Raw genomic sequence first — 27,681 nt, 5'->3', positions numbered from 1 at the left:
CTACTTGATTGTCTTTGTTACTAAGATGGGGAAAACTGACAGGGTTAAGCTTCAAGAAATAAAAAAAAATAATAATAATAAACAATTCTTAGAGCATTAAAGTGGCAGTAGCCTCTGATACTCTGAGAAATGCTTCTGTTCAGGGTTGTGCTTGAGCAGCCAGCTACACTAGCTCATGTGTTTGAGTCAGTTGTATCTTTGCAAAATGAGGGAAAAATAACAAAGCATATGTAAAACAAAAAAATCATCAGGAGATTTTACTGGTTCCCATTCTGAAAAGGAATTGTTGGTATAATATATTTTTAAGAGGTACTACTCAAAAAAAAAAAAAAAAAAAAAAAAAAGTTTACGGACGGTCAATATGTAGATAAATAGTGACCCGGTTCTAAGTTATTGAATAGATTGTGACTGCTTACAAGAATTGTTTTGAAAAATGAATTTATCTTCTGAATATTAACAGGGTTGTCTGAATAGACTGGCAAATTTAATGTCTATTAATGACTATTTAATGTCATCCTTAATGCACTCAAATATTCCCATAATTATTTACTACTGCTACTAGCTGGCTCATTTAAAACAATCTCTAATGTGAAATAATGATGGAATGCCCTTTAGTTGTGTCTGTTTCCTTAGAGCCCTTTTTCTTGCTGTTTAAAAAGCCTGCTTAATATTATTGCTTTCTTTTAGAAGTCTTTTCTGTTATTGTCTAACATTTGGTATTGGAAAGAAGTTTCAGACCTGCAAAGCAATATGACAGCTAAAATCTTATCCATGTTTTCCTAGTAGTTGTCCTCTTTTCCTCAGAAACAAAATAACATTTTCTTTCTTATTTTTGAGCAGAGGTGTCACTATTTGTGGCAGTTGTTTAATGGTGAAACCATATTTGGCATTAAGCACTCCAAACATGCAGAAACAGTGCCTACCCCAAAGCCACTTATTGCAAACTGTGTAATGAATGTCCCATTTAATGAAGCGTCTAACTGTAAGAGGAAGTTTTCTATGTATTTTTATCAGAGATGATTAGTAACTGTTCATGACTTGCATCCACCAGCAAATGAAAGAAATCGTGCCGTTCCTTAGCTAGGTGTGAGAAGGAATAACCTCCCAGGCTCTTTTTGCTATTGCACTAAATACCTAACGTCTGACTGCTCCTTTGGTTTTACTTTTTGTTGCATTGCAAATGGATGTAGCCCACGGGTCCTTGTGTCTCTTTTTTGTGCCTGATCCGTAGGACACCCGAACACCCCGTAGCGTGTGGTGGAATTACTGTGTAGCCCAGCGCTACCGGCCGCTTCGCTGCGGAGGCTTCTGATTTTTTCCTGGCGTGGCTCAGGGGGCTGCAGTGTTCGTGCACGTTCTCACAGCTCGGAGTGCGTTTTTTTTCTTTCCTCAATAGTGATTCCACAACTGTTGTCCCCTTCCCAAAGGCACAGCCGCCGGCAGGCTCCATCACTCCAAAGTAGATTCAAAACCATCAGACAATATTTGGTTTGGAGGACGTTGGAATTCCTTAAACACATGAATGTGCAATTTTTCTAGTTTAAAATAAATACTAAACCTATTATGCAATTTTTTTACTTTGTTCAGAGACTCTTATAAAGAGGTCTGTTCATAACAGAGGAGGCCTGTAATGTGTAAGGGATTTCAGTTGCACTTTAAGGTTCCATGTAAAATGCTGTATGAAGATTTAATAAGTAATCCCTAGGCTTTAGAAATATTTTTTTTTTCAGACTTGGTTATCAGTTGTAACAGATTGCTAACAAGAAGCTCATTCAGAGCAAAGAATGTGGCATAAATTATCCAAGCCACTTCTGATATTCTGGATTTTAAAACGATGAAGCAGGTATTGATGTAGTTCATTAAGCTTTGTAAATGCAGTGGTAGTATAGCATGTTACCAACTAGTTCCTTCTTCCAAAGTCCAAGGTAACATCAAAAGGATCAGTGAAAGAAAGATGCTCTATTTAGAAATATTTGCTGCTTGCTTCTGAAGAAGTTTAAGTAAGCCCAGTGCAGTCTTCAGCATTTTCGTCTCTAAATTTGCAGAGCTCGTTATGAGCAGTATTTCATTATACAGAAAGCGTTGAGGAGTGATGCTTAAAATAGATTTGTGCACGATGGGACTGCAGAGCAAACCAGTCTGCTGAGGCAATATCAGTCTCCCTATATACAGCCATATTGAGGGTAAACTACTTCTAGTGCGATGAATGTTTAGATATCAAAACATGCCCAGCCCAGATGTGGCCAAACCCTGCCCTGCAGCTCTGCGGTTCTGCACACGGCTGCGCCGCGTGCGGCCTCCCTCCCAGGCAGAAACCGAACAGCCCTGCTTGCGGGGCCGGGCCGGGTCTGCGCCGGGGCTCCCTCCTTGTGGCCGGAGCCCTGGAGGATTGCGGGGGCCTGGCCCGAGCGGAGGCAGCTGAAGGTCTCTGGGCACCAAATCTGCTGCCTACGGAGCCCCGGGGCAGGATGGCGCCAGCGTTGGGGGCCTCCCACCAGGTGCTTCGTGGGCTCACAAAGTGTTTGCAAGGTCAGTGTGAAGCAGAGTGAGGGAGGAAGGTCTTTATAACGCTGGGAATGTTTCACACAAGAAACCACAGTAATTTCAAGTCAGACAAGGCCCAGAGAAGCAAAACTGCTCATGTTGATTGTAGGTGGCTTTTCAGCTCAGTGTACTTTACGTGTCTGCCGGTGTATTTGAGATGTGTCTGTTTTAAGGTATGGCAACTCACACAGAGGATCAGCAAACCGTATACAGCATAGAATTTAAATTATTTCAATGATAGACATTAGTATATATTTCAATTTGCACATTAATTTCCAATGTATATGACTAAAAAATACAATATTGTTAAAAATGACAGAAAATATAAAGGTGTTTGTAAGTGTGTTCTGTTTGTAGACTTAAAGCTGTATTATGTTGGAATTTTACAAGCCAAGTTTAAATTGTAATATAGAAATTATTTTTATAATTTTCAAAATAAGCTACAGAGCAATATTTTGCGCCTTTATTATAAACAGGGTTATCATTTTAGTAGGTTCCATTCAGAAATGCTGGTAGAAGCTAAACGTGAAAAGAAAGCTTTGTAAATGTACGTGTTATTTCTAACTGCTCTCTGTTGTGCACATCTATGTCTAATAGAATTGAATATACAATTTTTTTAATTGAAAAGCTTTAAATTTTTCTTTATATATTTTCGTATAAACCCAAGCCTCCCACTCTTCCTTTCAGTCCCCATCAATAGCCGATTTTATAAGCTGCTTCTGAATAAATATTCATTATACCCAAATGAAACACTTCTGCACAGGTATTGACTTGGGGCATTCATAAAACACCCTGAATCCACTGAAGTAAGATTACTTTGTTTTTGTTTTTAACAAAACTGAATTATGGATTTATTATTCCTTAAAAATTAAAATCAAAAATGAATAATCAGTGCAATGGCTGTAGTAAGAAAATCACTCTAGATTATAGGAGTACCAGCCTCCAACTGGTAGGTACACCATGTCTTTGTATATCTGTAATCAAATATGCATTAGTTTTTGCAGGTAAAAGGGTTCAGATTTTATTTCTTCATAGTACTTTGTACTGGACATATAATCATCTGGCAAACTGTGCAGGAAAAAAAAGCCTGTGAAAACTAAGGCATATGTGTTTAGCAATCAGTCTAGTTTTTCAATTCTGTAATTCCTGTGATTCGTGAGGTGGGGAGGGGGAAGTTGGGGTTGGGTTTGCTTTTAAGCATCTCCTGTTAAGGCATGTGTTGCGACCAAAATATTTGGATCTGGATGCCAAACTTAGGACCTAGGTCTCACCTAAAACATATTTGGTTTTTAAGAGGCACAGAGCATCAATTTCTGTGTGGACAAGAGCTTCTCCTTGGTTTCCGAAAATCAGGTGAGCATTTCTGCAGCACATACTTCAAGGCTTTTCCTTAGTGTTTTGTACTCATTTAGTCAGTGAAAATTACAGAATTTTCTACATTTAAACAGTTGTGCTTATTCATGAAGTGCTGGCTTGAATGTGGAGAGACTGGCCTTGCACCAGGACGCCATGGAGCTGTCCCCGAGCGCTGCATTCGGAGCAGGGCTGGTGCTCCCCTGGCGCGGGGGCTCCAGCTCTCTCTTTCCTGCCACGCTCTCCCCGTCCCGCTCCTTTCCCTGGAGCCGATACGCGGCTCCGCGGGTGTTGGCGCTCCCGCTGCCTGGGTGCCCACGCGCTACCGAGAGCCCTGAAGCAGCTGCCGCACGTTTGCACTGTGGGACACGCGGTCTGGGGCAAAGCCAGCGCGTTCCCAACAGCCTTAAAACGATGACTCTGGGACTGAGAGTCACTGCGCGGGATGCAGCTCTGTCCGTCTAACCGTGACTGTAAAACACTCTCGCGTGCTGCTGTCTACAGAGTGTGTGTCTGTAAAACTGTCTGCATATTCATTCGAGTAACCTATAGTTTGTAAAGGCATTTTTTCTTAAAAAAAAAAAAAAAAAAAAAAACACAAAAACCCAAACAAAAAAATCCCCAAATTTTTTATAAGTGGCAGCATGTCAGGAAGGAGAAAGAAGGGAAAAAAAAAAAAGTAGATAGATGATAAATGATGGGTAACTTTGTAACCATGGCACCAAAATAGTAAAAAAGTGGAACTAGTTAAGATGTGTCAGAAATTGTTCTCTTTCTAGACTGGAAGATTAGTAGATCTGTCTTTTAGGAAAGCAGAAAAGGTTGCTTTGCCATCTCTACATCTAATATGGTGATTTACTTTCTTGCAGAGGTTCATTATTAGGGAAGGAGGAGAGAAAAATGCAGTTTTCTTTCCTTCTTAAACTGAGTGAATTCCCCTGTAATGGTAGCATCATCTGAAATTGCAAAGGTAGCGATACCATGCTAGACCTGACCAGTGCCTAACACACTCCTGTGTGCAAGTTGTGTAATTTTCCCCCTTTCAAATGCTGCTTTGTTTTGTTTTTAAAGGGAAAAAAAAAACAAAGATGATAGTGACCCAGATCTTCTTTTGCTCACTTCAGCACAGACATGAAATGGAGTATCGATGGAGTTTTGCTTTCCCTCTCAGCAGCTAAGAGGTAAAAGCCACCTCTAGGCCTATCTCCTGCAGGTGCTTTATCCCAGAGTAGAACTGCACTGCCTTGGCTTGCAGCCTTCCTGGCGTGGTCTGGCGGTAGCCCAAGAGCTGTGGCCCACCTGGCCAGAGCAGAGCGGGTCACTCTTGCCTTGAACACAGTAGAGCTCATAGTGGCTCCCGGGGTCTGAGCACTATCTGCGCTAAAGACGAGGCGGGCGTGCTGTTTGCGTGCAGTGTCAGCAATGCCAAGCCTCCTTCCCTGCTCCTTGCTAAACGTGCAGGAGATGTAGCAGCAACACCTGGGCTCAGCGAGTGCCCAAGTCTCCTTTTCCTGGGCTTACAATCAGGTACGAACTGAAACAGCCATGTGGGCGCGATACGAGCGCTCTTGTCTATAAACTTTGCAAATTATATGCACTTATGTTTTAATACTAAATAGTATTAATACTAATAGAAATTAAGCAATGATTTTATTTTTAGCTGCTCAAGGTTGGGTACTGTAAATACAGTCTTTGTACAATGCACATACAGTGCGTGTACAGTACAGAAAATGCTTTAATTCTTTTTATTTGGAGCCTCTCAAGGAGCTTTGCATGAACATGGTATAAATCTCAGTTCATTCAGCATAAGCCAAGGAGAACAAATAGTATTTAAGCCTGGATTATATAAGGAATGGAATTAGCCACAGAGACCTTAACAGTTAGGGGTTCCAAACCATAGTTGTATTCCAGACCATTTTGACAGTTTTGTATAAAACTCTGTCCAAATGATCTAGATTTGGTCCATACCTTTCCCTGGGGATGAGCCTTTCCTTCCATGTCATTCCCAGCCTGTTGCTCTTGCCTTGGTAGCTCTGCTTTACACTCCTAATGTACCATTCTTAGCACAGTTTTGTTTTGAAGCACTTTTCAAAACTGCACACAGCTCATATGTTGTTACTGGAACCAGCATAGAGCTTTATTTTATGTGTTCATTCTTGAGAAGTAAAATACTGTTACAAACCTTTCAGGATCTCCTGAAGGTGACTGTTGTGTGGCACAAGGCCTTCGCTTTCCTCGGAAGGCCCCTTCCTCCTCCCTGGGTCTTGGGACTGTAACTGTAGTGTTGAGCGTTCCACGAAACATTGGGAATATCAGCGCAGTTTACGTGTCTTTCCGACGTTCAGTGCCCCTGGTTGCTGTTGGGTTGTTGCACACATGGGTATTGTTAAAACCTGATGCCTCTCGGAGAAGGACAAACCGTGTGGGACACTCTGAACCGCTCTGCGCGGAAGGCGTGTTCGACTACCTGGTCCTAACTGTCACTGTGTGTACGGGGCCCTCTCACCCTGCCTGTACATCAGGTTTTTTTGCTAATTTCTGCTAACAGCTTTCCTTTTCTGTTCTCACGTTTTAGACAAGACCTAAAGCGCTCTGTCCTCGTTTGTGCCCTGTTTTTGTTAAGCCTTTGGTAGATTTTTCAGTAAAGAAGATTTGGCCTTCTCTGTTCTGCTTGTGTGTAGGGTGGCTTCCCTCCACGTACAGGAGCAGAAATAACACAGTTGTTGGACCCTTAGTTTACAGAAGTTAATTTACTCGCTAACTGATGGTCTCTGTTCAATTGTAACCAAAGCTAACCATATAAAGTTTAAAAAATCAGGACAAATAATGTGACTCTTTCTAATAGCCTAGCAAACTCAGCATTTTTAGAACTGTATAAATGTACAATAAATATATTTGTACTTGAAGTCCATATTTCAAAGAAAAGATGGTAGGTTGGCTGTCACCACTGCTTGAGTAACTGTTGGTAAGGAACAAAGCAAGTTTCACTGATTTTGTTGGCTCAGAGTTCAACTTCTTGGTAGTCAGACCATCCCTCTCATCTTTCAGAGCTTGCGCCTGAGTTTATGGTTGTCTTCTATAAATTTATAGACCTATTTTAGCAGAGATTGATTTAAGATTTTAAAAAACAATATGATAGATATATCAAAGATTTATTTAAATCCGAAGTGACTTTTCAGGTTTCTCTACATTTGCTCACTTTCATGTGAATTTTTACCCCATGTGAAAAATTAATTTTTCTCCCATTGCCTTCTCTATTTGTAATTTAAAAGGTGTGATTGGTTGCGGTCACTTTGGTCTGTAAACGAAACATTTGATCCTTTCTAAGCTGACTGTCGTATCATGTTTAAATCCATCATTCAAAAGAAACATTAAATAATGTAAAAGATAATGAATATTTTTGTTGTGGAAAGTGCAAGTTCTTGAGGACCTTTTCTACATGGAGTTTTCATTCTATTTCAATTTAAATGTTATTTTTAATCTGATCCATTCTTTGACAAAGATAATGTGTAAGAGCTGTTTTTAGCAGTTGGATTGTTACTTTGTAAAGTATTAAAGCACTAAAACAATTTTTGCAATAGGTAGTAAAATTTGCTTTTGTTTCAAAAACCTTCCAGTTATAACTGTCGCACTTTTTATAGCAGAACTGTATTTAATTTCTTTCTTTTATGAAAGATTACTCTAAGTAACTGATAGCTCTGTAACCTGTGTGAAACGGCTTCTCCATTATTTGGAACAGAGAGAAGCTATAATGTCTATTCAATAAAATTAACTTATTTCTAAGTTCCCTGTTTGCCTGCACTCTGTTCGCGTTTGTTCTGTGCTGGGAAAAGGCCGCGGCCCAGGGGACAGCCCGGCACGGGCCGCTGTGACTCAGCGGGGCTCTAACTGCCTCCACACAAGGCCTCATTCTGCTGCCGCAGAAAGTGCTAAATTCATTGCAAAATTACTTTGCTTATACTGGAGAACTCCAACAGTCTGTTACGAAATCCAGAAATGCAGCGTTGCCCGGCCCGCTGGACCTGACTTTTCACACAGTCTTGGTAGTTCCAAGACTAAAGGTGGCCGGGGCCCCCCGCACGGTTGTGCTGCAGCAGCACCCGCCAGCTCCAGAGCCGCTGTCCTGGGGAAATCTGCACCTAGAAGCGACCAGTGGAAGCCCTTAACGGATGGGATGGGTGTGAAACACGGATGTCGGAACCACAGCATTCCTTTTAGCACCATCCACGCGCTGAAGAAGCCTTATTGAGCTCTGGTAAGTTGTTCCAACAGTTAATTAGTTAAAAAAATGTTTTTGCTTTGTTTTTTAAATATCATGTTTCTAGCCTGAATTTGCTTACCTCCATTTTCTGCCTTTGGGTCTCATCTCACTTCTCCCATGGAAGCCGTGTCTCTTGCCCTTGGTGCGCTGCTCTGCCGTCGTGGAGCCATCGTTCACCTTTGCCAGGGCAAGACCAAGGACACGGAGTGTTCCAGGGTGTCAGCAAAGCCCGTTCCCAGCTCTTGCTCATGTCTGTGCATTGATGGTCTTCAGCTATTTAGCCCGTCCTTTTTTAGATACCTGAATTAGACTGAAAGATTGTTTTTGTGAAGTGTACTCTGGATTCAACCAGATTAATTCAGGCAAAACCTGCTGCAGCCTGTCTTAGTCAGGACATCAGTCTGTCCTCATGGCCTCTCTGCAGGAATTAGTCTCTGATTCTCTATAAGCATTGATAGTGTCTTGGATACTCTGCCTGTTTATCTCCTGACTGCCAATATTGTGTTTTTATACACAGAGGTACTTTTAGTCTTTCTGTCCACAAGATGTGCAAGGAACTTGCATTCAGCTGCTTCTTGCACCTCGTGTTTTTCAGCCCTTGCTTCCTGAGCTGGAGTCCTCCACTCCTCTGTCTGGTGAGTACAGTCATGTTTCTTTGGGTTTTTTTTTGGTTTTTATTTCCTCCAAGATGTCTGAAATATGCTGTATATAAAGCCTCTGTGTCTATTTGTAGATGTCCCTTTAAATGCTAGTTTCTTGGAAAATGTATTTTACAAACAAGGAGGTTGTAATATTTAACTCATCTCTTGGCTGACTGATACTCGAACTGTTACCTTTGTTGCAGTGATGCTTGAAATAATTCTTGTGTACTCGTATTGATTTAAAGGTCACAGATATGCAGCTTGGTCAAAATGATCTGATTTCCACATTCTTCTAAAGCTCTATGAGCTCCAGGCAGGGCTCCAGAAACGCCCGCTACAGATTTGTTTGCAGAACTGGCAATTACACTGAAAAAATGCTCCAGGATATCCCTGCATGAAGGACAGTAGGGCAACATAAGGCTTTACTTGTAGAAATCAGGTGTTGCTTTTCTCCCTGGTCCACATCCTAGCTGATGCTCAGTGCTCGACAGAATGGCCATTTTTACTAGCATTTGTTGAGAATTTGATTCCTTATGAAAGGAGAGGAACTAGGCCGCTTCTGCAAAGTGATGAATAAGTTTCCTTTATGATAATATTATTCCAGTTCACTTCTGCAGATATTTTTCTTGCCAAAAAAGTAGCATTCACAGTTGTTTTGTAAATTCAATGGCTATCAATAATTTGTTAGTAGTGTTATTTAAATTTAGAAGTTATTGTTGCTATAGGACAATTTAAAAAATCTTTAATTTTTGTTTGATTTGTATACAGATGACTCAGTTAAACTCTATGTGTAACTGGAAAACATTTCTAAAAACAGCTTTCTTTAGGAGTGCCCATGTCATTCACATTTCTAAGCTTTGCCATTTCTGAGATCTATAAACTGCAAGGAAAATTACTGATTAGGTAACAGGACACAGGACAACTCTTCAGACAGAACTCTTAAATAGCATATAATACATGAGTTATCTGTGTGGATTTTAATAATGCATATAGTTCAGTAAATAACTAGCTTGGAAACAGAAGGTTTTATGAAACTAGTAAATGTAAGGGCAAACTTGGTTTTTGTAGGATGAAATAGTGGTTTTCTGTGCCACGAAGTGTTGAGTCACTTGGGCTGCTGGGGTATCCCTGAGCCATGTGAGCAGAGCCGCCGCCACGCAGCGCTGTGCGGGTTTGGACAGCAGTGGATTTCGCAGTAGTGGATTTAATTCCTTCCTTCCACAGTGAATCTTCTTCAGGCGACTGGAGAGCTACCAGAGGCTGAAAGTTGTTGGAGCAAAGACTGGAGCAGCATCAAGAGAAAGAGAGGCAGGCGCAGGCAGCGGTGCCTCGCATGCAGGATGGAGGAGCGTGTAAGTCACAGTAAGTTCAAGTCACTCCATTCCTGCGCACGTGAACTCACCTGCCAGTTCTAAACACAAAGCAAAGAGGTTGTTGAAGTGGAACGAGCAGGAAGGACCTTACGGAGGCAAGGCCAGGGTACAGCTGTGTGTTAAACACAGGCATTCAGCTCCTTCCCTCCTGTTTAACAACAGGTAAGTGCGAAAGTGGGTTTTTTTGTTGAAATCCTTTCCCCGTCTGAGCAAACACCATGTAACATACAATTTCTGTGATTTGTAGACTATTTTTACTCTTGAAGCACAGCCCTTCTTTTTTAGCCCTCCTTAATCATAGTGATTTTGTGGAGAATACCAAACTTTCCATTCTTGGACTTAAAGCTTGACTTTTTCCTTCCTTACTTCCTTTTGCATTAGTCCTCTCCTAAATATAGCCAGATGAGTCCCAAAAAACCCCATGGGGCCTTGACAGAAACCAAAGGCACCGGAGTCCCCTTGGCTCCCAGCGGCAGGGCCAGCGCCTCGCGGGGTCATGACGCCGCGTCTCGAGCGCACGCGATGAGCGCGGCCGCGTGTTGGCCGGGGCGCTGAGCATCCCACACTGCCGCTGGAGCTGCAGCGTGTGGGACTGACGCGGGAGAGAAAAACACGGCACCTTCGAAGTGCAAAACTTTGAAGTTTGGAGCCGGCAGTGAGCGCCTGCTGCAGGCCGCAAGGTGCAGCAGGAGAAACAGGGCACAACCTCGACAAGCAGCGCCCCGGGGAAGCGGCGTCTGTGCCTGAGGAGCTCGCGTGCGGAGAGGGCAGCTCGGGGCTGTGGCCGCCTCCCCTCTGTCTCTGCCTCCCGGCTGACGCAGCGCGCGTGGCGGCACAGGGGCCGGACGGGATTTCTCCCTTCCCGTTGCTATTGTGCTTTGTTATGTTTTGCGTCCGTGCAGCCGGTTTCCAGGATCTGCGCAGTGACTCAGTGAGTTTCCCCCACAATAGCAGAGCCTGGGAAAACACAAGCGCGGGCTCCGCAGGCCGGGCCTGGCCGTGCAGCCTGGCGCACGCGGTGGCTGCCCCGTGCGGTGGCTGCCCCGCGCGGCCCTCCTGCCTCCCCTCCCCTCAGAGCAGGACTCGCAGCCGCCTCCCTGGGCGCGCGGGTGCCCTGAGGTGCCTCTGGGGGTAGCTGGGACCCCCGACCCCTTAGACACAGCCTGGCCCAAACGCAGCTGGCCCCAGGCCAACCCCGCCTGTGTTTGCTGATGTTGGCGGTGGTGACTTCTAAGGAGACATTCTGGAAGCGCAGCCTGTGGGATACGTGCGTAACCCTTCAGGGGCCCCTTCCTCCTGCGCCTGCAGAACACGGCGCGTGTTCAGCGCTCGTCTCCCTCGCTCCGCAGGGCTTGGTGCTGCTGCAGGACAGTGCGTGCCCAGCCATCGCTGCCGGGGGACACTTGTTCCCAACACCAGGATTTCTGCACGTGTCCCCCCCATGCTGTGGCGGTTGCGATGCAGCGAGAGGGGGATTTGGCCGCAGCGCGCGGGCGCAGGGCACCCGGCCGGCCTGGCCTTTCCCTGCAGTCTGCAGAGGGCAGCGGCTCTTTGCTCGCGCGGCAGCGGCTCCTCGCAGAGCGGCGCCGGGCGGGAGCGCTGGGCCCTGCCGCTGGCCTCGCTGCCGCAGCGGGAGCCCCTCTCACCCGCTGGGCGTGCGCAGCCGCGGCCTTCGCTGCGGGACGGTGTCGGCGCTCACGTGGGCAGCGCGTCCAGCCCCGGGCTTTGGCGACAACCCCTCGCCTGCCCTTAGGAGACAGATTTCATCCCTGTCCCAAGCCCTGGGCAAGGGCTGTCCCAAGTAATTCCTTTTAAAGTAATTTATTTCTCTTCTAATTCTTGTGTAATGTTTAAGAGAGTCTTTCACATTTGAAACGCTTTCTGGAACAATCTTCACCACGAAGCAGCACCTGGAAGTGCTCTGTAACCCGTGTTTCCAAGAAACTTCCCACTTCTTCCTCCACACAGGGCAGGAATCTGGATCCAGCGTTCATGGAAAGGATGCTTGGCCACTTTCTCCTGTAGTGCAAACAGCGAGTTTGGGCAGATGAAGCGGCCAGCGAACTGTGTGGAGGCACAGGTTGGACGTGGGCCAATGCTGCCGGGGTCTGTGTGCCCCTTGGTGGCAGACGTGCCGGCCGCAGTCTGGCTTGGGGACCCTCGTGGCCCGCACGCCAGTCCTGTGCCGGGAGCTCCCGCGTGCGGCTGAGGCCGGCAGTGAGCAGCGAGCGGCCGCGTCGTGTGGAGGAGGAGAACGGAGCCCATGAGGTTTCCTGGTCAGCCAGAACGGGCGCTTTATCGTCAGCTCCAGTGAGGCTCCCTAATGTGGAGCCAAGGCTCTGCGCCACGCGCCCCCACAGTGGGTTAGTCCCAGATAAAGGCCTTCAATGGTGCCTTGGCCCTTTTCAGCGTTTATGTGACTGAGCCGGCGCCTCTGCGCGAGCCCTCGGGCAGCCCGGCCCGCTGGTGTGTGCTCGCAGATAATGAACAGCCCTGGCAGGTCAGCGCTAGAGGAACACGCAGGGAAACCTGCTATTAAAGATAAAGGCTCTGCAAGTTGCTTCCTCTGGACAATTTTCATGCCCTCTTCACAAAGAAACTTGCTAATTTTAAAGTTGTTCCCACAACTGCCCCTGCTTTAGTAGAGTTATTTTGGTATTTGCCTTTCAGTGGTAGTCCACTCTTTTAAGTTACTTTTGCAGTTGGATAGTTACTCACTACAGAGCATGAAATTGTGTCCCCACGGGGCGGTGACGCTCCTGGTGGTCTGTCCCAGCCGCTGTCTCTGAGCAAGCGGCTCCGCTCTCTTGTGCTTCCACTCCCAACCCGCGGCGAGGAGGAAGGAGCAGCTCGAGGGGCAGAGAGTGAATTTACTCTCTTTTTGCAGCACATTGACACTTACCGAGATGATAATGGAAACGTGCACAGAACTGGGCTCTTAGAGGTGGCTGGGTCTCTGACCTTTAACTCATCCATATTAATCTCATAAGCATCTTGTAAAGGATGGAAAAGCACTGGATGGATCAGCCTTAACAGAGGAATTTTTGGTAAATCTATGAGAGACCAGTGGAAGAAAAGGAGAGTAGAAAATATAATGTAAACTTTGACTCAATTGTTTAAAAAAAAAGAAAATAATACAATCAACAATAATACTGGGTGAAATTTAAACAGATAAAATATATTAAACAAGATATCAAACCTCAAGCTAACAGAAGTAGTATTTACTAATTTCAGCTTTTTATCAGAGACAAGAAAATTAAGAGGAAAACCAGTAGTTCATAATTACAAGTTTTATTCTGGAAATGTAAACGTCACTAACCATGCATACAAGTTAAGACGATATTTTACAGTTGTTAATCTTTCATTTTCGTTTCCTTTTTTTTTTACAGTTGTTGCATAGGACATTGTCACAATATAGGATCTACGCAGTATAAAATACATAAAAAGTTACAGCAGAGCAAGAATAGGTTAGCGTACAACTGTACAGCTGTAATACTTGAATGTAGTGATGTGTGGATTGGCCAGGTGACCCGTGGAAGCAGTGATGCCGCCAGCCCCGCTCTCACGCGGGTGCGAATGCCCCCAGCCGCGGCTGGTCCACGAGGCTCAGCCTTGCGTGGCACCAAGGAGGCTCCAACTTGCCAACGGCAACGGTGTTTGCAGACCCAGGGCTTTGCTTCAGCCCCTCGCTAGTTGTAATGAAATGGATACCTGTTTTTGCTCTGTAGACATCCCTTCATTATTCTGTGTGTGTATATATACACTGGTGTGTGTTTGTGTATATACACACACATACTAAAAAAATATACACACATATATGTATTTATATACACATGCACATGTTTATATAAATGCATATATATACACATATATATAAAAAACCTATACCAGTGGATGGGCTCTTGTCTCCTATAATCTTGTCTAGGGGGTAAACAAGGATAATTCAGTTACTTCCTATGTTGCCTACAGCTATAGCTTATCCCCAAAAGGTAAAAAATACAGAATTTCATCATACCATTCACTGACTGACTATGTGTTAGCACCACGTGTACAAACAGATGGTGAAAGGGAATAAAAGAGCACCTGAAAGTCAGTTTGTAGGCATCACACGGTCAAACTAGTAAATCAAGTGGCTACGAAAAGGCAGGCTTTAAATACCTGTAGAGCTCATTTTTCTACTTTCAGCTGTTCACTGATCGTGTTCCCAAACGCCAATGCCGTTCGCGCACTTCAGATCCCAGAATTCCCGACCGAGCCCCGGATCGAGGTGGCTGGCGAGATGCGGGTCAGCTCCTCCCGCAGCCCGTGCCTGCCCCGGGCACTGGGAGAGCAGCTAAGGGGGGTTTAAAGCTTGATAGGGGCTCTCGGAGATAAAAGTTAATGCAATAAGGGGGGTAGGATACATACAGGAATCGGCTGTTGCCATCAGGCAGAGGCTTCTGATGTCTGGTTATATATAAATATATACCTTTACACTTACGTAGTGTAAACAGACACTATGCATGGGATACACAAGTGAAGAACAACTTGTCTGCAGGTACATAAAGGATAAAGGGGCACTCACACAAAAAAATGTAGCTGCCTAGAGTTTCCCAGGGCTGCTTCCAAAGAAGCAGGAGGAGAACTGAGATCATGTGGCCATTAATGCTCTTTGGGCCTTTGTGAGGGATGAGGTTAATGGAAAGGGTGAATGAGTTTCTGAGAGCAAGCCTAAATTATATCAATAAAATTTGATCAGAAATCTGGAGGACAGTGACCTCTAGTTCTCTTTTCTGCCTGTTTCCACAGAGTACAATTAGCATCTTGACCCTAAAACATGAGCTGATAGTTTGGAAATGGTGTAGCTTTAGTTTCAGCTTAACATAGGTAGTGAAGTGATGATTTTAATTTGTGCCCTTTTTCTGTATCAAGATGGTGCAGCTCAGCTCTTAGGGAGGAAGCTTGAATCACGGCTGGAGAAAGGTAAACAAGCCTTGGGGGCTTTCTTAACGTCAATAACCTGTTGTTATGTTATGAAAAGGAAAAAAATAAATAAAATAAAAAAACAGCAACTCTGTGGTTTTCGATGATCTCCCTCAACAGATGAGAGGGAGCGCCGGTGGCAGAAGGAGAGACAGAGCGAAGCCCTCGCGGCGGAGGAGCAAGAAGCAACGTGTGCCCAGCCGAGCTGCGTTTCCTGAGCGCACAGAGCTGGCTGCTCCGCAGGGCACCGCTACGGGGGGAACAACCACACGGTGAAAGTCTGAGGTCAGTTTGGATAAGCACCCAGATTGCAGAATGCAGCTCAAGCTATTCACACTTCTCAGGAGGAGCAATCACGAGAATCGAGTCGTAGGACCTTGCTGGCATTGCTGCTTCTAAGCAGATGCTGGAAAACCCAACTCTGTCTTTACTGATGAGAACATTGAGAGAAGTTTTGTTCACATTAAATTCTGAAAACTACTAGTGGTTTGGAATTCATCATTGCATCCTAAAACTAGCGCTTGTTAAACGTTTAATGAAGATTCTGAAGCACTAGCTGGGACACCAAAGTGTGCTAACTTAACTGTCCGCATAACTCTCCCCAAGGCATCTACAGCTAAAACACAGACGTTTTCAAGTTGGAAAGGCAGATTTCAGAGATGTCCTGCAGTTCAGCAGTGGCTACTCGATATAGTCACAGCCGCCTCGCTAGACAAGCTGGCTGACCTGGAAACTCAGCTTGGAAGCAGAACTTTTTCTCATTTAATCTTGGAGAATTGTTAAGAATCTATGTGAGGAAAATATCTAAAACTTATTTAGCTATTTGAGTTAAAGATCACTTGGTTCTTGTATCGTTTGCAGTGGGTTGTCAGTACTGATAGGACACGATGGGAATGTGCTTTCTCCAACACATTTGTTTACAAAGTACCTATGTTCCATTGATTCATGCTGAATATTGTGCCCTGAATAAATAGACTGGATTGGATCTTTCTTTGCTAAAGAAATTAAATTTTGCCTTTGTTGGAGAGAGCGATCTTACAACAAACTGACATTACAGAAAGCAAAGCCTTACATTTTTGGTGATGTTCAGTGCTCTTTTCATTTTTTTCCTCATGTCCTTCTATTATGGTGTAATCTTAATGAGAAATATGTATTTTATTAATTGTTTTAAGGAACGCGTGCAAGGGACCTGCAGAATTCCTGTAACTAGGTATTTTAACTGCCCCTTTACTCACAACAGCACAAAAGCACGTTTATCAGTCACAGAAATGATTGGAATGTGAATTCCTGTTACCTGAATTGTAGCAAACTGTTAATATTGTGATTCTCAGCAGATGAGTTTAAAAAAAAAAAAAATCTATGGAGGTAAACATATCTGGCTTTCCCCTAATCCACAGTGGTTAGGCAACTCATTACACAAATTAAACAACTGTCCTCTTGCAAAAAAAATTGTCATGTTTCATTTTCTTTTTATCAGACAGTAAAATTTTGCCTAGCTTGACTTAGAATTCAAAAGGAAAACATCATAATTTGCTAAAGGTGAAGCTTGAAGCAAATAAAACATTAAAAAATGCTGACATATCTGCCCTTTGAACTGTTTTTAAGGATTTGTCTATAAAATAAACAGAATGCTTAAGAATGCTTAGTATTAGGAATAATGTAAATGTTATGGAAGTACCTAGGGAACTACTTACAAGTCTGTTAGCCTCTCACAGTTAATGTGCAGTAGAAAAAGTCTGCAAAACTGGATCAATGCAAAGCAGCAGGATACAGATGCACCTGGAATGTGGCGGCTTCCGCTTGGGATCAAACAGCAGGATTGGTGTTCGGAGGTTCCTTGCACTGTGCTACACTTGACTGCATTCAAACTCTAGAGTAATGCTAAAAACGAAACAAAAACAAAACAAACACCTCCAGAATCTAAAGGACCTAGGTTTCTAATACGCACCATTTGAGTGAGGAAAGCATATTTGCTGCCCATGAGGTCTCTAGTACAACACACTGCTCCCTTCTTTTGCAGTATTTTCTAGCAGAAATCTCCCTCCTAATACTCTCTCTAGAGCCTAATATTTGAAAATTACTGAAAAATACCCAAGATTCCCTTTTTATTTTTAAGTAGTTGCTCAGAAAGTCGAGAGCCCTTCTTTCTGCTGGTATGTGTGTGTGTATATATATATATATATATACGAGAAACCTGAAGTACTGCTGAGCTAAAATACCATTTTTTTAACATTTTAAAAATCTGTATTTTATTTTCCAGTCAGAAGATACGTTATGATGATTTTTGTTTCCTTTCATCAATGATGACCACAACTGTGAAGCAACAAGATACAGAAACTTTGTTTTAGGTGTTTTCTCTTCCTAAGGGAGAGCTGTACAGTAGGTAAGTACCTTGGTAACCAAGTTTGGATGGGCATTGGTTCAGCTATGCTATTTCCATAGTTCATAAAACAAAAGGAACAAATGGAGAATACAGTTGTTCAAGTCAATATGATTTGAATATATATGTTGGTCCCATACTGAACAAGCAGTGCACTGAGCTTAACACCTTGGAGAAAGAGAAGACTGAGTGTCTTCAGAAAGCCATGCTGCTTTGCAGGAGAGCGTCACCCACTGTAAATCTGTCACCTCATGTTTGTGTTACTTATTTAAGGCATCTTGTTTAGAACTTTCTTCTCAGCATTTTATCTAGGATTCAACAACCAAAAAAAATAAGTTTGTCAACCTCACAGAGATTTTTCAATAGGACGTTGGTGCTGGAGCATCTTCGGCCTGAAGTGAGAAGACGGCTTGCTGCCAAAAGCAGAGAGGGCTGCTCGAGGAAAGGAAAGAAGACTCCTGTTTGGGTGCTTCCCAGTGTAGGTGCGAGACCAGGACATCAAGCGATGGAAGAGTCTGATACTACATTCCAGTACTGCTTTTGTTTTGTTTGTTTGTTTTTGGTTTTTTTCCCCAGTGTGTGAAAGAACCTAACAAGAAGCTTTCAGAGTGCAAATACATCTACAGAGTAAGGCTGCGGTTAGGGTGTGTCTTCACTGTAATTATTGTGTAACATAAATATCCATCCCTGAGAAAGGAGAAGGGGGACATGATCCAACAGTTGATTTGCAAGTGTATGTCTGCTCATGTTGTGCAATCTGATCTTACAAAACTACTTTGACACCTGAGGTGAATTTAAGTGTGTTCTTTCTTTCTTTTTTAGATTTTCTCATTTTCTTATAAAGAATAATCAAGAGGATTTGTTTATGGTTATAAAACGTATGAAATATTGAGACAGCAGGAGTCACGAAGTGGAACATACAAGTCTGTCCATGAGGTTAGAATAGCCACGTTTGTGGCCAGGTAAAGAAAATGTGTCTGGAAATTGCAGCAGGAGGCAGCTATTTACTGATTTAAGAAAAAGGTGTGTGGGGGGGTAGGGAACAACCTGGAGGGAGGCAACAGAGTTTTAAAACGTGTGCAACACAAACGAGACTCCACGACAGACAAGGAGGCAAAGTGCTGGCGTCCAGTGCAGGTCTACGGGGAGCTGGCGGGGCTGGTGGTGGGGCTGGAGGCGTCCGAGCGGCTGTAGTCACTGAGGGAGCCCGTGCGGGAGGCGCTGCCGCTGCGCCGCTGCAGCATGCTGGGCTGGAAGTCGGCGTGGCGCCGCGCGTGCTTCGTCAGGTGGTCGCTGCGCATGAAGCGCTTCTCGCAGAGCGGGCAGCCGAACTTCTTCTCGCCGGTGTGCGTGCGGTAGTGGCGGGCCAGCTCGTCGGAGCGAGCAAACTTCTTGTTGCAGCCTTGCCAGCTGCACTCGAAGGGCCGCTCGCCTGCAGGGAGAGAAGGCAGCGCGGTCAGAGGGTCAGCCGCGCTTCGCGGTGGGAAGGCGCAAAGGGTAAAGAGGGGGAGCAAGGCAGGTGCCACCCGTCACCAACGGGAAGGAGACGGTGTTATTCTCCTAGAGCAGGAACAAAAATGGTCACTGGCTACTCTCTCATCTGAGCAGCCCGGAATCTGTTTCAAATTCAGAAATTTGGCCATAGCGTTTATCTCCAGAATCCTTCCTATGGCAAGCTGTGACTGTCATCCCCATTGGGTGACCAGATTCATGATACTTCTCCCCATGTTTTGATCATGCAATACTTGTATTTCTGTGAAAGCTGGGACCCTTGGAAAGAAGGGCAACAAGAAGAGGGCCGATAGCTGGACCTGGCCTGCAGGTTTGACGATGCTCATCCATGGCATCTTTTTTGGTAAAGCAATTGTCTTTGGATCATATTTTTGGCCTAATTAGCTCTGTTTGTTTTCATAATAAATGGCATCAGCAACAATCCTTCACTGGAAGGGCTGCCCCTGTGATTTTGTGAAGGGAGGCGAGTGGTAACTTGCATTGTTTTGCTCCTGCTGTTGACAACGGGTTGACGCACAACCCTTCTCTGCTGATGAGCTGGGGCAGCATCAGCTGCTCTGCTCCATATCCCGCATTTGGTAAGCAGCAGTGGGCACAACGCTCTGATTCCTGACGAGGAAGAAGCCTGGTAGGCAGACTGTGCAAGATCAGTGTCACCCACTGCTAGCCAGAGGTGATGAAGGTCCTGCACCATCTGCCTCCCCCTCTCCCCACAGCACATCACCCACAGCTGAGAACACTCATGTTCACACTCACCTGCCTGCCTTGAGGTTAATGATGAGGGTAGTGGTGGCAGCTGGGTGAGCCACAGGAAAATGTGGCAGGGCACTTTTCTGCCACTCTTTTTCTACTCTTGCCTGTTCTCCTTCATTCTAGGATTTTTTTCCTCAGTCCTCGCTAGTCTTGGTAGTTGCCTTTAAGTTTTTCGGCCAAGGACTGACTGACTGACAGCTGGTATCACTCTCGTGGTGGTATCGAGTTTTCTAGAGCGCTTCCCAGCTTTGAGGTTTAGCAATCTCTCCTCAAAGAAAAGCTGCATTGTGAGGAAGTGCTGGATGCTTCGTGTAAAGATACTAAAGTCATTATTGTTTATATATATATTAAAAAAAAATAGCAGGCAGTCAGGAACAAAGTTGCCTTGGGGTATTAATGAAGAAAAAACCTAGCAGCTGCTCCAAAACCACACGGGGAAATTCACAGGCTGTCATCAGTCTCATCTCAAACAGAAGGGATGTGGTTTTCTGGGCAGGTAAGTTATATAAAGGCCCTTTTTACTGGCATAAAGCAATCAACAGAATGCAAGATTATATGACTTGATTGCCTAATCTCATCAGGGAACGCGCAGCCACAGTAGAGCTCTCTTGCATAAGCCCTAACCCGTGGACAGGGGGTCCTCGGCACGGAGCTTTCGCCACTGCGGCGGCTGCATCCGCACGCCACCGCTCCGGCTCCGCAGCTGCAGCCCAGGCAGTGCTGAAGGTTCAGAGGTGCCCTATAGAAATATCTGACTATATCTGATTCTATACACTAGTGTGGAAATGCCATACAGGATCTTAAGTGTGGCAGGAAACCTGCCAAGCACGTGAATGTGTGTGTAGGCAGCCGTAAGCTGCCCTTTGGCAGGGGAGCCCTCTTGTGCTTTATGAGTTGAAGCAGCGGGTCTTACAGGGCTCAGTCTCCAGAAATAAACTGCTCTGCCTGAAATGAAGCCAACAGAGAAACTGAGGCTTCTCTGCTTTCCAGAGGGGCAGGTAAATGGTGCTTTTCAAAGGTGATGAATACCACAGTTCCTCACAATTCAGACAGGTTGAATTTCTATGTTCCAAGTGTAACCTTTCTTGCTCCCCCACCACAGCACATGACATCGCATAACTTCTGTTTAGCGTTACACAAGCTGGTGGAAAAACATCACATTTGAGACCTCAATTCAAGTGGCACTAATTCAAAATTACCCAAGCAGGAACGTTTTGGGCTTCTTCCTGAACTCCACCCAGTCCAAAGGATAAAAGGAGTGCAGGGCTACGCTCAGGGAACCCCGGGCGCTGCCGGGTTGGCGTGAGACCTGCAGGGACCCCAGCCCCATGCTGCCTTCACGGCACGGACCCAGCTGCCCTGCCTGCTTGTGAAGCTGCCTGCGCTGGAAAAGCAGCATGAAAATGTATCTCACTCACTGGAAAGGACTAGAAGCAAGTGGAGCCTGTCTGCTCTTTGAACTTTATATAAGGGCAAATGTATTGCTGTACATTTGTCAAGATTATTTATATTGCTGCAGCACTGTGTGGTCACGGGAAAGGAGCTGCAGAGGGGGCAGCACCAGATCTGCATCTGCTTGCCAGGCTAAGCTTGACTTGCTCCGTGCTTTCCGTGTGCTGTCCTGGGAGCCACATACAGCTTTGAGTGACAAGCCTATCCCATCCCTGCAGGGATCTGCTTTCTGTTGCACTAGCTCATCTGGATGGTATCTAGGATTTGAATGACATTTAAAAGAGACCAAGAGACTATGTACCATGTAGGTCTCAGTGTGCTAGAAAATAACCCCCAAGTGACTGAGAGGACAGCACGGGCCAGGCTGCAAGGCACTATCCCGCTGAGGGCTGCGGCAGCACCCGACAGTCGTGTCTCACCCAGCTGAGACGGGACAGCCACGAGCCCGCAGACCACAGCAGGAGGTTTCAAACCAGTTCACGCTCATGCACAGCTTCAGCATGTCACACGTCCACCCTCCAGCACCAGGCAGGAATGTGCTGTACCAAAGCGGTGCTCCATGCCCTGGTCCTTCCCAGAGCAACCGCAAAGCCAGGGGCAGGTTTCCGTGTGATCCTTCGTCTGTTTTGCTGCCTCAGAGAAAAGACCCACATGTTGTCATGAAAAGAGCAGAAACCTGAGCTTGCCACTCTGTGCTATTCTTGAATTCCTGCATTTTTTATATACATAATTAAGGGTATATTTGGAAAAAGAGATCAGCCAGCTGGGTGGGGAGGATGAGGGACAGACAGCTAAATGGAGATGTGACTGAGCCCTTCTTCCAAGAGAGGAAATGCTATCCTGGGAAAAAACACTCGGCCAAGCAGGCTGTTTCTGGAGACTGACTGATATTAGAAAAGAAATAAATCATTCTTCAATAGCACTGATACATATTTTGGAATATTTTCAGTTCTGTTATATTATTATTTACAAACAGGTGGTTTTGAGTAGCTGAGAAGCAAATCCTTAACTTCAGGGGTGCAAGAGAGGGTAACACAGAGCCTTGATGTTCTGCAGTTTCCTTACCAAGTATTTCAAGAGGGGGAAAGAACCCAAAGCCTCAGATTTCCAAATTCCTATGAAGTGAAACGAGAGAGCTCCAAACTCATGCGTCGGGACGGGGACACGCGTGCGTGATCGTGTGATCCGGAAGGGCTTGCGTTACTCTGTCTGGGAGCAGCACCCATGCGACCCGTCTGCACGAGCGCTGCTAACGGAGCGACCCAAAAAGCACCCCATGACGCACCCCTGTGACGATGCCGGGCCTGGGCCAGGGAACAGAAGCAGAGCTAATTCCCCCCGGCTTTAGCCACAGCCAGCTCCTCCCAAGAACCAAAATATCTGATCCGCTATGTTCCCCCAGTTAGCTGCTCCTGCTTTGAAGTATTACCACTCAGTATAATGGCAACTATTGTATTCTTTTTTCAGAGATTAGATTTTATCAGTTACGTTCCAGGCCTTTATTTCAAGCTTATTTAATAATGTTAGTCAGATCTTAAATCTTATTTTTCAGGAACTTTAGCTGTTTTTCTGCACTGTATTTTCATTAGCCGTGTTCTCATTATCTTTTCTCAAGGCACAATAATTCTCACTTTTGAGGCTTTCCTCTTCCAGGATCCTCAATCCATCACAATATATTTTTTTGTTGCCTTTTGTTGTTGTAAAACGTGTGTGCCCAATTCTACTGAATCCCAATTCATGCAGGGATGCCCGAGCTGGCGCAGGCTTGAGTTCCTGTGGGTTAGCGTTTTGGAAATACCCCTGCTGTCTATCCTGCATTTTTGCACAGTGAATTAAGGCTCTGAAACGCGTGCCCGTTGCCTCTACCAGGTCATAAATAGCCATGGAGATTGCTGCTGCTTTTACTAAGGTTTTGAACAAGTGAGATAAAGGCTAGGGCTACGTGGGTAATTTATTTCTGGGTTCATTTTCTCACTTGAAAAACTAAAAATGCCTTTGAAATTTTGTTTCTCAACAAATGCTGAATCCCATAGTAATTTTATCTTTGTTCGATCCAAACATTTTGTTTCTTTTGGGCATTTTTAACACCTTCTAAATTCCTTTAAGCTTTAGGGACAATTTTCAACATAATGGTAACATTAATGGTAATGAACCACTGAAGTAAATTATCACAGCTTTTCTGAAGTAAAAAAAAATGGCCTGAACTATTTGCAAAGTTTAACTTACATATAATTCTATTCTTCAGCAAAGAGAACAAGCTGTTTACCAAAAATATATTTTTAGTCTAGCATTATTAAAAATCTTTTTTTGTTCTTGGACCTGTCATGTTGAACGGGTAAAATGGAAAGCTCCCTTTTCACAGGTACTTCTGTATGTCATCTATCATTTTCTAACTTATAAAGAATTTTAAAGTTATTAATATTCTTTGTTAAATTTCTTGGCAGCTTTTCCTCCGTGAAGACTGAATGCCTTTTGTTAGGCAACTAACTGGAGGTCTGGGTTTCCATCTGGTACAAGAACCATCTTATTAGTGATTTCAACAATTGTTTAGCTCTGATTTTCTCTCTGTTTATTCGCATTTTAATTTAAGTTTTGAAACCTGAGCATCATCACCTTTTTCCCCTGGACATGCTGGGGTTTATAACGCCAGGACTGCCAGCAAGCAGAGCACAGTGACCGTGCAAGTCTGTCCTGCCCCTCTCGGAGGAACCTTGGAATTAGCTCTGTGTTGATCTGTGCATGAAGGAGGCCCTCCAGCACTGCAGCGGGGCCCAGGGGGTTTTAGGTGATTCCCTACAAAGCATAAGAAACTTATTTTCCACTGACTGCCATAAGGAGCTACTTTGGCTTCCACATACATTTGTCTTCCTGACCCATTTTGCAAACTGCTGGCAGAAGTGATGCAGCACTTCAAAATGCTACATCTGCTTTGAGTTCCCCTTTCAAAAGTAAAATGATGCAGAACTTCCTACTGTACTACGTCTCCTAGGCCTCTTGCTGAATCGAGTCCTAGAGGCAGGCAAGAAATGTCCTTCAGATTAGACATTGCCTCCTACAGACTCTAGGGGAGCAGAACTGCAGCCCTGCGCGGGAAGGACAAACTGTGGCCTTGTGCACTGACTTGTCTGACCGCCGCCGTGAGGAAGGATCGCAATTACTGAAGCCTCCAGGTTAGTTGTGAAGGTACAAAACCAAATACGTACTTGCAGGTACAAGGTTCATTTGCAAAATACTAATATAGAATTTGAGTTGCACCATTCCATCCACAGTTATGGACTGTGGTTTAGAGGACTGTAGTTTAGAGACAAATAGTATGTGTTGCCTCACTCTAAAGCAGTGTCTTTTCACATCTACAGTAGGGTTTTCTTCCAGGCTTTGTGTCTTAAAAAAAAAAAAAAAAAAGACCTTGTGATGCTTGTCTATTTATACCCTTATCAGAAGAGCAGATTACAGGTTAAGCAGTGGCTTACAGAAAGTTTGCATTAACTCTCTGTCACGTTGCACTGTTCCAGGAAAAATCACATACTGGAGCACTACTCTGAAGCACTAACCCCTCTGAATGAACTTTTACATTGTTCAGCACACTGCACCTCTCAAAAAAGAAAACTCACTGTGAGAAAGTTAGGAAATTCAACGGGATCTCATTTTCTGAATGCAGTTAGTAGTGTCAGTTTGCCTTTCATTTATTGCCTATGTGCAGATATTTCCAGCTGCATTTTTTTACATTTAGTTATAAGTCATAACTTATAAGAAGAAAATTCTGCAGAAATTTAGTCCAGACTACTGTTGTCACCAGCAAAAAGTATTTTGCCTAACGCGGAATTCTGCCCGTCTATAAAAGCTATTTTTAACAAAAAATACGAGAAAGATGAAGCCCAGTTATGGCTTAAAAGCTTTACCAGAATACAATTATTACTATATTCCTAAGCCAAGAGGCTGCAGAAGATCCAAAAAAAAAAATCTTCAGGGCACCAGTTACTTTCCATAAATAGCAGTAAGGAAACCTGTCACCACTTCCTGCACTTCACAATCAACCCCTGGCTGTACTAAGGGTCCAACCTTGCTTCAGACCAAGCCTTTGTCACTTGACATGTAACTAAACGGGATGAGCAACAGTGTCTCCTTCTCCCCTACTGCTATGGCAAAGAAGCAACCAACCCAAGGTCTTTTTTTGCTAGAAAGACCAAGTGGATTTCCCAAGCTTATACATTTTAATTATCTTTTCTGGACTGGAATAGATTGTTACAGTTCGATGGGTGCTTATGGAGTAAATTGTGTTTGTGTTTTTTTTTTTTGTTGTTGTTCTCTAGCTACATTTACCTTGTAGGACTTCTTTCTCTGTCTGCTAGAAAATTGGAAATCCTGCAGGGTAATCGAGAAATTCAGTTCTTTCCAATAGATTGAAGACCACAGGAGAAGGTCATTAAAAATCCTTTGGGAATTCCGCGGTTTGCAAGTCCTGTCGATACCTGCAGACCTGAGCGTGGGGAGGCTGACGGGGCCTGTTTCCCTCTCTCCCACGATATGTCACACCTGTCATCCCCAGTTCCAGGCTTTCTCCTCTGCAGTTTCTCAGTTCCTGGATTCTGACCAATTCACACTTTGTCTCTTCTTCCTTCCTCACACAACCCCTCCCTGGTTTGCGTCTTCCTTCCTCTTTTGAGCTACAATTATCAGTTGTGCTGGGCCAGAGACTTGTGAAGTTTTTAAGTCAACTACACAGACTTTGTAAAAACAGGCTCTGCGTAAGCATAATTATACTTGTGGTGTATGTTAAATATGTTAAAGAGATTTTTCCCTTGAAACACATTTGGCTACAAAATCACTAGAGTGAGTACAGCCAACATTTTAGCCTTCAGGGAAAGTCATTTCATGGGGTCCAGAGATATGATAGAAATGACAGGTGGTTTTATGGACAGTTGAAATCTGTAGCAATGTCACAAATATAATTTTAAACTCCTTTCTATTAGAAGTAGTAGAAGTATCTGAAGCTGCTTTAGCCAAGAGACTAAATTCCACTGAATGAAGTATGGAACCAAAGGTGCTTTTATAACTTTCTGAATAATTAATGCAGCCTGCCACATGCTCACTACTTTGGCAAGAAATGAGTTCATCTGACAATTCCATTTGATGCACCAGCAGAGCCTATAGGGTAGAAAAGCCAGCAAAACGACAACACTGAAAGTAAAGGCTGGGAGAGTGAAAGCGAGGGAACAGAGATGCACAGAATTCCAAAATACTGCCCTGGCTTAGAGACTGGCAGCCTTAGTCTAGCCAAGTGTCACGCGCCACCTTCCTCGCTAGCAAAATCACTCTGACCCCATGGAAAGCTGTGAAAGGAGACGAGCTCACTGCTTGTCTTTGGCATCTTCCCGATGTCCCATCACAGAACTTCTGGTGCCTGCCATAAGAAGATCAAGAAGTAAGATTCCTGTGGAATCTAAAGTGAGATTTATCAGAACAGCTCTGATGATCCTCTCCATGTGCACAGTGCTGTGAAAAGGCGTGGTGCCTTGGATAGGAGTTCCCTCTCTCTGTTCTTTCTTAAGTAATTTGTAAGTTATTACCAGGACTAAGACACAGATGTGGTGCCTGTAACCAGCCCGGTTAGTGTCAGCAGCCTTGGCTTACTGAAACGCTGGCTATCGTGTGACCTGGGGAGCACAGCGAGGGCAGCGCTCGGCACAACGGGGCCCCGTGGTGTGACGGGCCCTCGCGGCGAGGTGCCTCGTGCTGCTCTCACGTGCAGTGAGGCTCTCCCTACCTCTCCAGGGAGGTTCCGACTGCATCACTCATCATCTGCTTTGTGCCTAAGCTTGCTGGAGAAAGTTCTGCTTAAAAGACAGGTATGTGGGTAGCTAGCTTTTCTCTAGCTCCAGCTGTTCTGTGTCTGAGGTTGTGAATAAGGTTGATTAGAGAGGAGAGGGACCCGATGCTGGTAAAGGACAGTGTCAGAAAAATGTCACCATCACAGTTGTCCTGGCCTCCCCGAGGATGAATTGGGCCATGGCTGACAGGAAGGGGACAGCGACGGGGAGGCATGTGAGAAGGCAGAGCAAAGGGGCTGCTGCTCACCCCGCTGCTCCTGCCTGCTTCTGAACAGCTCTGCACCCCACCAGCTCCTCTGGAACCAATTCCAGAGCACATGCAGTAATTTAAACTAGTATCTCAGTATTGCTTCTACTCTGCCAGCTGCTGCAAATGCTGCTCAGCATCACCGTGCTGGAGGAAGGCTGCCTTTCCAGCCGAGGGCAGGGGACAAAGCGCTGCCTCTCTGCTGGTTTTCCTGGCCCAAAGCAGCGCTGTACTTTGGATAGCTCCAAAGCTGGGCATGAGGGCTGGCATTTTCCTCTTCCACTTTCCCTTTCTGATGTTCTTTGTTTTCTGGGGGCATTGCTGATCTTTCCAACTTCAGTACGAGCAATTCTTTCTGCTATCGTCTGGCAAAAA

General features: G+C 44.8%; 1 protein-coding gene and 1 long non-coding RNA gene across 2 annotated transcripts in view; one reads left to right on the top strand and one right to left on the bottom strand.

The window, feature by feature from the left end:
- The window catches only part of LOC148596399 (uncharacterized), a 384,302-nt gene extending 367,719 nt beyond the window's left edge, over positions 1-16,583 (top strand). Inside the window, exon 2 of the long non-coding RNA XR_015913146.1 lies at positions 16,469-16,583. This is a non-coding gene — a long non-coding RNA (uncharacterized LOC148596399). The remainder of the gene's footprint in view (positions 1-16,468) is intronic.
- A 632-nt stretch (positions 16,584-17,215) lies between these two features.
- The window catches only part of KLF13 (KLF transcription factor 13), a 30,146-nt gene continuing 19,680 nt past the window's right edge, over positions 17,216-27,681 (bottom strand). The window contains exon 2 of the mRNA XM_010214722.2: positions 17,216-18,946. Coding sequence (XP_010213024.2) covers positions 18,654-18,946 — 293 coding nt within the window. The 3' untranslated portion in view covers positions 17,216-18,653. The remainder of the gene's footprint in view (positions 18,947-27,681) is intronic.

Source organism: Tinamus guttatus, unplaced genomic scaffold, assembly GCF_059628265.1.
Source record: "Tinamus guttatus ecotype Peru unplaced genomic scaffold, ASM5962826v1 Tinamus_guttatus_pri_ptg000004l, whole genome shotgun sequence".
Taxonomy (NCBI): Eukaryota; Metazoa; Chordata; class Aves; order Tinamiformes; family Tinamidae; genus Tinamus; species Tinamus guttatus.
This window is presented reverse-complemented; position numbering and strand designations above follow the sequence as displayed.